The sequence below is a fragment of the Periophthalmus magnuspinnatus genome, chromosome 14, assembly GCF_009829125.3.
Source record: "Periophthalmus magnuspinnatus isolate fPerMag1 chromosome 14, fPerMag1.2.pri, whole genome shotgun sequence".
NCBI lineage: Eukaryota > Metazoa > Chordata > Actinopteri > Gobiiformes > Gobiidae > Periophthalmus > Periophthalmus magnuspinnatus.
The window spans coordinates 15,598,859-15,610,538 of record NC_047139.1 but is presented as its reverse complement, the minus strand read 5'-3'; the positions used below and the strand labels follow the sequence as shown (position 1 = coordinate 15,610,538).

Here is an 11,680-nt window from a genome sequence, read left to right as displayed (position 1 = left end):
GAGAGAGAGGGAGAGAGTATTGGGGAGCACTGGGGGAGAGAGACAGTGAGAGAGAGTATGGGGGGCAGAGGGGAGAGAAGGAGGGAGAGAAGGAGGGAGAGAAGGAGAGAGGGGAATTTGTTTTAAAAGCCCTTCTAGGAACTGGTGTTGCGAATTAGCCGTGGCTATAAACACTGTGATATCCGCATCAGATTACTGGACTGTTAAATTGTTAATCTATGTTTGTTGTATTTGTCCTTATTTAAATAAACAATATACAAAAGGTGTGATTTCTCGGCTTTGACCAATCAGTATCAAGTATTCCTCATTTTTGTGATTTTCCGGTCGCTTTTAGGCGTTACATGTCATTTGAGAATCTCCTAAATCATCAGCTATATTTTCAGTTGTGTGGTTTTTAGCGTTATCTGAACAGTAACACATTTGGACCTCAGTCTCTGAATGAAAAGCTGATTCATGTAGGTTTGCACTTCAGAGGTCTTTTACACCAGTGCTTCTAACAAATCTTCATGTTGTAACTCCTGTGTGTTCTGCTGTGTTCTTTGTGTTTTTAGTCTATGGACTTTGTGTGCAGTGTTATGACCTTCTTTACCTTAAATCTTTACTTGTATTGTTATGGATCTATTTGACCCAACCTTTGTAATGCCATCTGTTGTTACTCACGGGTGTATCTTTTGTTTGTTGTGTTCAGGATCCTCGAGCGACTTGGACTAGACTAAACTGATACGATTGTTTTAATGGTATAAATACGCTGTATCTATGTTTATTTGTCATCTCAGGGTGAGACGACACTATTAGGGACAACAGCTCTTTCACAATGGTGCACAATTGATTCAGTAAACCAAACTTTTTGATTCAAGACAACTTCTCTGTTAATTTTTAAAATTTTTACTATTAGAAATTCCACAACATCAGTATTTAGGCAGAAAGATAATAGTACATGCAAAGAGTGTGTTACATTTGTAATCTGTCAGTGTGTGTTCAAATAGTTGTACACTGTATTTTCGGTGCTGCAAACAGTGTTAGTCCTTGTTTAGAGTCGTCTAAATGTAATATGTCCTTCTTCCACAGGTAAACTCATCTTAGGACTGGACACAAGACCACCAGTGAAGTTTGAGTAGGTCGTGCTTTGTTTACTCTACTATTTGTTGGTTGTTGAGCATTCCTTGACATTCTCTCTTGCCTTTAGAAAATACCATAGTCCCATCGTACAGAGCGTGCCCAGTCTGAAACTGTCCACTCCTCCTCTGCCTTCAAGAATACAGTTTGAGAATGAAGGTATGACCACTCTCTGTCACACCATAGTACATCAGGAACTACAGTGGAGTTTGTAGTGTGCAGGACTGTTGAGCTCTATCTACTATCTAAACCCGTCAGTACATAGGGGGGTAGAGTAGGCACAAATTGTACTCAAGAAAGAGTAATGTAACTTCAAAATAATATTACTAAAGTAGTAGTACAAGGTAGTGGTAAAAGGGATTACTCAAAAAGGAAGAAAAAGTATTTAAGAAAACTATTACTCAAGTAAGAGTAACTTAAAGAGTAACTGCCAGGACATAACATCTGAGTTGTAATTTAAAGTTAACTTAATTAGAAGGGCAAAATATGAAATAATGCACAAAGTTTGGTATTTTCCAATGATACACACAAAAATGAGACAAATTAAATCATATCTGAAGGAGTGTTGCAAGAAACACAAATGTCCAAATCATTTCATATTGTCAGCATAAAACTTGTGGGCTTACAGTGAGCAAAGGTTACTCAAGTAAATGTAACTGAGAAAGTGCAACTGTGTATCTCTGTGAATATTGGGACTTTTTGGGTCTTTTATATGAACATGGATATGGAGCTAGAACTAAACCATTTTAGTTCTGGTTTCATTTCTATGTAGTTATTCCATTTCTGCTTTTGATTAGTGACTACAGTGATGAAATACTGAGAACTTACTGATGCATCACCCCCACCACCCCCAGTAGACTATCCTTATATTAGCAATGAATCTGTATATTGTATCTGTCATGCATTTTTTATATGAGTCATGAATCTATTTTCTGGTCTCTCAAGGTGCCTTTTGGCCAGATGTCCCTCAAAAAAGAGAATTTATTTATTACTTTCCGGTAATATAAATGTTAAAGAGGGGTATTATGCAAAGTCGACTTCTTGAAGCTTTTTACATTCATTGGTCCTTTACCAAAAACATGGTTGAAGAGTTTTTAGATGTCACCCATGGATATTTAAATAATATTGTGATCTTTCCTGGGCACTATTCGAAAGAGACTCAGCCCACAAGCCCCATGTGACGATTTTCCATAAATACAAAAGCATGATACAAAAATTACACATTACAACTTCACAAACCTGACGCGATGTGCAGTAGTTTCATTAGCAGGATCCACGCCGATTAGCCTGGTGTGTGTCTGACTCCACCCTAATCAGAGCAGAGGTGTGTGATGTCACAGGGTCTTAAAATGCAGTGGCAGAGTTTAACCATAGTTAGCAGCACACGCTAACTGACCCAGTTTGCAAAAAAAACATGGCTAGGGAACACTGATTAGACACTGAAGATGCAGGCAGCAAAGTTCCTTGGTCTACAACTAAACAGCTTATAGCTATGGACCAATACAGCTGACTAATCTGTTCCCAAGAGACAGAGAGTGAGACACAACTTTAAAAAGAGGAAGCGCTGACTGGTCTCTAGTCCGTGCAGTTGCTGGCTCAGAAAAAGGAAATTTATCTCAAGGGACTTTCTGGTAAAATAAAGGTTAAAGAGGGGGTATTATGCAAAATAGACTTCTTGGAGTGTCCTACATTCATTGGTCCATGCGTATTTAAGTAATCTTGTGATCTTTCCTGGGCACCATTCGAAACCATCCTTGTGATTTGCAGTACAATCCTGTCAAACGCTCAGCCCACAAGCCCCACATGACAATTATCCATAAATATACAAAAGCATGATACAAAACTATAACAACAATTTGACAAACCTGATGCAATGTGCAGTAGTTTCATTAGCGGGATCCACGGCAATTGGGTAGTGACAGTGCTCTGAAGGGGGAGCAACTTAGTGTGGAGAACAAAGAGAAGGAGGACTCAGAGCATCAAAAAATAATTCAACATTTCAATAAGTTGTTTTCAGCAAATGTAGCTTTTTCAGAACAATAAACGGTAACATGGTGATCTAAATATGTTATGTGGAGTTAATGCCCCATAAAAGTGTAATACCCCCTCAATAAATAAAGCTCCTGCTCTCTGTGCGCTTAATTTCAGTGGATCAGAGCTACGAGAACCTGGCAGAAGAACCAGACTACGAGGACCCTGATGAAAACATTGGTCACAATCATGAGTTGGACCATCACAAGTCTTTGCCAGACTATTTGAACCTGGAGAGTGAACCTGAGCCTTATTGTCCTCAGAAGGAGGAGCAGAAGGAGGAGGAGGAGGAGGCAGGAAACAGTGACTACGATGACATCACAGCTGAGGACCAGAAGGATGAAGATGAGGATTACGATGATGTGGGATAAGAACAAGGACTTCTGGGATATGGAGTCTTCTGAACCTGCTGCGTCTATTGACAGTGTTTTGTAATGACCCTGTATTCTTTAAAATGGGACTAAACACCTAAACTCCACCCACAACCACGTTTCAAATAGAACTTGGGCAGTACTTGGAAGACTAAAAAGGGGAGAGTGAGGTCAGATGCAGGGCGGGGTCTGAGGGTATCCACACTTCAAACTCCGCCCCTGCAGCCAGGTGTTTGTAATCAGAAACGCCTAGTTGTAATCAGGGAAGTCTTTCATAATGTCACCAACTACTTGAAATAGCACAGGTCACTGGAGGCAGCACACACAGGCATTCAGATGTTTTTGACCAGAAAGCTGCACTTTTACTTAGTTTGCACAAAATTTGCCAAAAAAAAAAAAAACTTGGGACAGTAGATAATGCAATTAAAACACCATATACACACTTTAACAGCAGAAAAGTGGATTTATTGTTTAGTTTTACTTTAAGTTAAGGTGGCAAAGTAATTATTTTTTATCATTTCTTAATAGATATTGGGTTTTGTCATTGCTCTTGTATTTGCCCACCTAAGTATTAATTTCAGGTAGATGTGGTATTTGTAAAAAGGATATCCATGTCACATATTTTTTATTTTTCCTTTAGGTTTGTTGCATTTTTAGTTTTCTGAGAGAGATATTGGAGCTCTTTTTGGGGCTTACTGGACACTGAATAAACAGGTGAGTATATTTTCATAGAGTTGTTGATAGAATTGATATCAGTGTCTGCGAATCTGTTGGTGGCTAAATAATTGTAATTGATATTATAGTATTGAGAATTCCAATAGTAGTAGTAGTACCTCCAGGCTGAGATCTTTTGTTCTAAAAGGTATTTCCAATGTGCTTATTGTCATAGTTCTTACTTTTAAAAAATGTCTTCCCTTAATGTAAATGCTATTGATGTATCTTCATGTTTAACTGCAATAAATTGTTGGGTATACACTGAGTAAGTTATATTTACAGTATATTCTTTGAAAGTAATAAGCTGGATTTCGATACTAAGGAAAAGACTTAATACCTAATACTGATTCTGATATTGTGATGATAAAAAACCCCACAAAAAACAAAAACTCTTTATTTAGACAATAGTGGTCCATGGGCGTATCCTAGTCTGTGTGTCTTATACTTGTTCTGATGCAGCTCAAGATCATTCTAAAACTATTCAGGAATGGGTCATTTCTGTCCTGTCAATGGGACTTTTTAATATCAATACCTGTTCAAATGAGTATCTAGTTTCGATACTATCTTTGGTATCGCGTAGTTTCTGATTTTCGATACCTTTGACAACTGTAAAAGTGATTGGAAATTGATGTTTTACAATAAACCTTTCATAACTTCACATTTGTTATTGGTCATGTTCAAAACCAAAATAAAATTTTTGTCAACACATTTTTGAAATAGTTTTGTACCTTTCAATGCATATTCATCATTCCACAAGTGGCATATATGGGGAAGGTTGTGCTTGTAACACATGAACTTGCTGATGAAAGTTAGCTATTTTGATTGTAGTGTGTTGACCTTAAAGGACCTTAAAGGTATTGCACAAAATTGACGCTTGTGACATTTAAGCAATGTTGTAATGTTAATACCTCATCGAACACATATCTGGAGTTGCGTTTTGTTTCAATCACACATGTTTGAGTAACTCTTTGACCTTCAAAGCTCAAAATACTCTGTATGTATGGAGTAAGGTCAGATGTAAGATGTATGGAGTTTCAAAACACTTCCTGTATTACCACATGACATCACACTGTGAAACAGAGTGTTTTCTGTTTAAGAGAAGAACTCAGCCTAAATAAGCAAGATTTGTGCATTAAACATGTATGAATGAAACAAAACATAACTCCAGGTGTGTTTTGAATGAGAAAATAACATTATAACATAACAGAAAAAATAATGTAGTATGGGCCCTTTAAAGTTACATTTCAAGGTGAAATGTAAACCAATGTTCTATAAAAAATATATTGATAATCTACAATAAAGAGTCATGTTTTCTTACACACTCCTGATTCCTGAAGCCATTTGGTTTTATATGTATTCCATGTATGTAGCTCCAAATTTCTTCCAGTGTATGTTGTAGTGTGGTGGATACACTCTCACATTTGACCCATAAGGTCACTAATTCAAACCCAGACTCTGGCCCTTTGAAATCATCATTAAAGGTGCTGTACTACTGTACCATACAGAACTAGTTCATTTTAAATGGTCATCACTGGTCCAAAGTTATTCCTCACTTACCTTATTCATTCAGAGCACACTAATTATTCACCATGAGCTCTGAATTGCTTCCATTTTCATTGCCAAATTCCAGCAGATGGCGCTTAACCAGAGAGCGGTCATTCATTATTATACTGAATACTTAGCCAGCAGGTATTGTCCATGCACACAACTCTTTCTAAATTATCCAGTAGTTTAACCCAGAAATGTATTATATTAGATCTTGATAAATAAAGTAGCCAAGTAAAGTACAGTGTGCCTTACTCTTTTTGCTGTAACAATATATTTTTTCCTTTCTGATATAAATTCTGCTTTGCTTAGTCGCATGATCAGGATCTTTAAACAACACTTTGGATAAAGAGCAATATTTAGTAACTGTGGAGCAGTGGGATGATTCATTCATAAAACAAAGTTCATCCAAATTCGGCTTACAGGAGCGCCAATATTTTCTCTTTTGATGCATAACGCCTCCTACTGGACACATCTAGTGTAGCGTAATAAAGACATTGTCATCCCAAACATAGTATTATTGAAATAAGTATTCCTCCTTAAAAGTATAGCATGTACCTTTCTGGAGGTGGCACATCATCTACGTGATTCTATGGAAATAGAGAGTTAAAATCATTCAATACAGTGGAATATTATAACCAAAGGAACAACATTTACTTGGAAACAAGCAGAAGTCAGGTTTGTGGAGATGCCAGGCAGCTCAAAAGTAAAGATACATTTCCCCCCATTGTTTTTCAGCAAAAAACACAAAACAAAAAACATGCTTTTATTACACTCTGTGCTATTATGAAAATTATAAACTCGCTTGGTAAAATAGAAACTACATTAACTCTAAATCTTACATGCAGATCCTAAACCATCAGTAAAATCTAAAAGAGCTACACCAAGTCTAAACCAGAGGTAATACAAACCAGGTCTAAACTGGGAATAAGTCAGATGAAATTTAAAGGCACAGTATGCAACTTTTTCTAGGTAGCAAGCCGCCTGTATGATTCCATGGGAATAGAAAGCTAAAACTATACTTTGGAACATTCTTCATGGAAACAGGTTGTATGCCTTACCGTGGAAAATTATAGCCAAAGGAGCAGCATTTCCTTGGACACACCTGGAGGCCCTCCTCCAGACCAAATGAGAGTTAAGGTTGTGGAGATGCAAGCCTGTCAGGACACATGTTAAATGCTTTAGTGCAATAAGCACACCCAGAGAAAGCTTAAACTTATTTTTTTAAATTAAAATAAGTTGCATACTGTAGCTTTAAAGGCCTATATTCTATCATTACGCACAGTAAATTCCGTCTTAATATGCATCTTTAGTCAAACTCAAGGCTCTGAAACAAAACCTTATGACAAAATAAATGTTATTTTAACTGGTGTGAAAGGAGAGGGGTGGGGGTCTTCCTGCACGTGTGGGCTGAAGTCTCGCGAGCGGATGTCCCGTGCGTAATGCGTGTGTCTTTACTGCATGCTGCTGCTGCCGTGGGCTCCTCCACCTCCACAACCGTCCACAGCACAGCCAGAACCGCATTCCGACGCGAAGGAGCGAGCGATATGTGAGCGCGGCACGGCACGGACGTCTCCCTCTGCTCGTTAACCCGCATTTAGGAGCACAATGTCCGGCGTCAAAGAGGCGAGTACGTGCCCCGACGGATACCGGGAGTTGAGCACGGAGGAGCTTCGGGAGCTACTGCGAGACGACGGCAAAATGGACCAAATCATACGGCTCAATGAAAAGGTTGGTGCTGGTGTCCTGTCGTATGTCTGTCTTTCTTCCCTACACGAGCGTGGCTGTTTACCGTGGAATGAACCGGCACTAAAGCAAGGCAAAACCAGAACTTGGTCAGTACTAAACAAGGTACAAACAGGGACAAAAACTGAACTAAACCACGGCTGTTGAACGGAGAGTAAAATAGAGTAAAATAATCCAGGTATAAACTTCTATCTGCACAACCAGGACCAAGTCAGGGAAAAAACTGAACAAAAGCAGGACAAAACAAGGACAAAACCAAGTATAAACCAAGTATAAACCAATATGAAGCCAGATCTATAAATTCTGTGTACGGCCCTGGTTCTGTGTCTGCCCCTTCCTCACAAATGCGGAGAAGAATTCATGCTTCTACATTTGCACCTCTGTACGCGCTTGTTTTTACGCCGGGTTATTACCAATATGTTTTTGTCGTTTCGTGCCAAAATCGGATTTTGTGGGATCAGCGTATCGATTGTCTGCGTGCGTGGCGGCGGCTCGGGTTTCCCTCGTTCGCCTCATAATGACAGCGCTGCGCCAGATGAGCTTTTTGCAGTTTGGAGAGAGCGGAGTGCAGGCTGCAGCCGTGCGTTCGTGCGTGGGACTGTAAGGATGTATGCTGCGTGCACGGGGGCTTATTTGGCGCTGTGGTTGGACGGGAAGCATGTTCACGAGGTCCTGCACGCGCCGTTTGTGCTGGTGTCCATGCACCACCACCACCACCACTACAGGGCTCTCCACGCACTTTAGACTGTAGTCAGGGAAAGTTGGAGAAATCTTCTCTCAGCTGCATTGTTTAAACTTCATAAATGTGGTGAACATTTTAACTCCTATTAAAGCTACACCTGGAAATTTTAGTGCTTGCCTGGAATGTTCCACAGGATGGCATGAAAAATATCCATTTCCATGGATCCACCAGACTAGGTTACAGATCAGACCTGTGAAGAGGTGGGCTCGCTCACAGTAGAATGCATGTCTTACAAGGTATTATTGAGAAATAAAAACACCTGCCATTGAATAAATGCATGCAAGATGAACAAGTTAAATGCCAAACTATGGAAAATTCCAAGCGGGACAAAATAATTACCATGGAGATAAGCAGGTGGCGGATCCTCAACCAGAAAAATTATAATACACCTTTAATTTATAATTTAAACTTCTTTGGGTTATTAACTACCAGCACATAACATGTTTAGGTCACCATGCTGCCTTTTATTGTTTTGAAAATGCTATATATTCACTGAAAACAAAGTATTATCATATTTTATAAGTTTCACTTTAATTTTTGATGCATCTGAGATCGTCCTTCCTTTGCTCTCTGTGCCAACTCACTCCCCTTTCAGAGAGCTATCACAACACCATCTGCATGCATCGCAGCAGGTTTGTGAAGTTGTGCACAGTTCAAATACATTTCATGGCTTCTATATAAAATAAATTAAATATATTTAAGATTCATGAATGAAGACAAAGCAGACTTAAAAAAGTCCAGTTTATGTGAAAGCTCAGAATCTCCAGAATCACTCACTGAGGTTCAGGTAGTGACCTTTCAGACCAGAGAGAGTTCTTTTAAGGTTTAAATCATCTGGATTTCAGCCTTGAAATATAAATTGTTCACAACAAAAGCTATATTTGATTTGAACATGTTTACCTCACACCTGGGGACACAGTTTAAGTTTATGAATTTTTAAATATAAATTTTAAATAAAACTCTTACATACATTCTTTTAGATAGGCTAGCCATTTACTGTGACAGGCCTAAGTCTAAACAAGGTCTAAACTAGAACTATTCCAGGGCTAAACTCAGACAGAACCAAAATACCAAAAGCTTTGTTTAGGTTGATAGAAACGGTACACATTAGCTGCAGTGTCTCTTCAGTGCTCGTCCATGTGCTCGGCTGGTTTTACGACGTCACACAGGGCGGCCATTGTTGGGCTGGGACAGGGACAGGGAGGGTCTTGTATTGATCTGAACAAGACCACACACTCTCTTTTGTTTTCTGAGGCATATGCAAAGTACAGTCATAAGTACAGTCTTTAAGGACTACAGAAGGACGAGATGTCACACCTCAGGCATTAGCGTTTCAAGTACGTATAGTAGGTTTTCTAATTATAACGTGGTTTTATTTATCATAATTTTACATCAGTTAAGTGGCAGTTTGTGAAAACAGAACAAAAAGAAAAAGTACAAACATGCAGGAAGTAGTGGTGAGTTCTAAGACAGAAAATTCCATCCAACATGCAAGGACAATTTACACACAAGAAACACATTTTAAACACAAATTAAGTTCAGGAACACTTTATTGCTTTGTGCAGTGACAGTATCATAGTCTATGAGGTCTGATTCTGATTATTCCCTACGGGCAATTCTGATCCATCCTTCATTGCCACTGGGGCAACTCATCAGGAGCAGAGGGCACCACAGTGCTCAGGACCCATCTCTAAAGCTTGCGCTAGCCTTGGTTAGGACTATGTTAACTAGAAGATTTGCCCTATTGTGTATGTTTTTGGGTTGATGAGGGAAACAGGAGTGCCCGGAGGAAACCCACCCAGACACAGGGAGAAGCATGTAAACTCCACAAAGAAAGATCCAGGCAACTTGTGCTCAGTGAAATATCCCAAAGGTGAATTCACTAATGCTGAACCTGATCATTTCTATTAGTGACTAGAAGCTACAACAAAAATCTGGATTTCAATAACATGAATTTTAGCTTCCCCCATTTGTATTAATTAATATTGGCTTATAGAATGCTGTGAAATCATCTGAAACCCAGCAATAGACCTACAGTTGCACAAATGTACTGTCAATCAACCAATGCCATAAGAAACTGATGCCCTCCACACACTGCGAGATGAACGATATGGGGTAGTGTCACTTACTGTTTCTCCCACTCCTTTACATTAGGCACTGACTAGGAGAGGCATTCAACTGCATGGGGTAAGAAACCACTGAGGAAGTATTGGGTATGTGTTTGGATGTGTACTCACTCATTTTAGATCAGCAGCAGTGATAAACTACAGTCCCTCTACTGCAGACGTGCTGTTTTGTTCCGCGACGTTACAGTGAAACCAAAACCTACCTGGGCTTCAAAGTATTTATTTGTGCCGCACAGACCAAATAACTTGTGAGTAATGCAGTTCCTAGCATAACAGAGATGGATAAGATACATCTCATTTAGGCTTAAGTATTTAATGTGTGGTTATATGTCTGATAGTCTTTTTTTTTTTTTTTTTTGCCATTATATCTGCAACGTGTTAGTGATAATGCTAAATTACTAGACACACCTGAATGCGTCGGATCCCCTGTTTGTACCTATTCTGTTCGTTGACCTGCTGTAGACTGGGAGAAGTGGGCTGGCAGGTTTTAGAGCAAAGACCATTTGAATTTGATTGTTTGCATTGGTTTAGATTGTTTCACTCTGTTTCTCTGTGCATGTAAACGTAGTGACTGTCATTGTTGTGGGTTCCTTTCATTCAGTCCTTAACGCTATAATCCCAGTGATCCCGGCTCTCCCTGGTCTCCCTTCACACCCCCTCTTCACATCCTCTGTTTAGTCTTCAGCCTGCGCTCCACCCAGAACCAAGCATACATCACAGTCTGCACATCCGCCTGCTGGGATAAGGGCCTTTCCACTGTCTCTGGAGGTCTATACAGTTTCGCTAACGCTAAGCTAAATGAAAACAGGAAGTGGCTGTTGACAGTATTGGTTAATTAAAAAGGCACATAGCTTATAGCGGTCCAAGAGCAGTGACACCCCAGCTGTGGAATGTAGCTTATTGTGGTTACTTGGCTTAATTCATTCAGTTCAGGTTTAGATTGAGTTGACTTTCACATGTGACACGGTTTAGTTCAGATTTAGACTGGGTTGAGATTCATACTTGTCCTGGTTTAGTCCAGGTCGAGTTTCCTGGTTTAGTCCCAATTTTGATGTGTCAACGCAAGTGTGAACATAGCCTTATTCATGGTTTTGTCCCATTTAGACAAAGTGCAGACAAATGCTAGCTGTGCAAATATGTCATTTTAATTGAGACTTAATAGTTTTAAACCATTAATGAACAACTTTTTTTTAAAGGCACTGTACCAGATTTTTACTGTCATAAAAAAATGAAAAACTGAACTAGTTCATTTTAAATGGTTTGCAGGGGTCCAAAGTTATTCCTCACTT

At 39.3% G+C, this 11,680-nt stretch overlaps 1 protein-coding gene across 1 annotated transcript in view; it reads left to right on the top strand.

Annotated features, from left to right (window-relative positions):
• The first annotated feature begins 7,180 nt into the window (after window positions 1-7,180).
• vps37d (VPS37D subunit of ESCRT-I) overlaps window positions 7,181-11,680 on the top strand; it is a 44,475-nt gene continuing 39,975 nt past the window's right edge. The window contains exon 1 of the mRNA XM_055226936.1: window positions 7,181-7,508. Within this exon, the coding sequence (XP_055082911.1) occupies window positions 7,386-7,508 (123 nt within the window). The 5' untranslated portion in view covers window positions 7,181-7,385. The remainder of the gene's footprint in view (window positions 7,509-11,680) is intronic.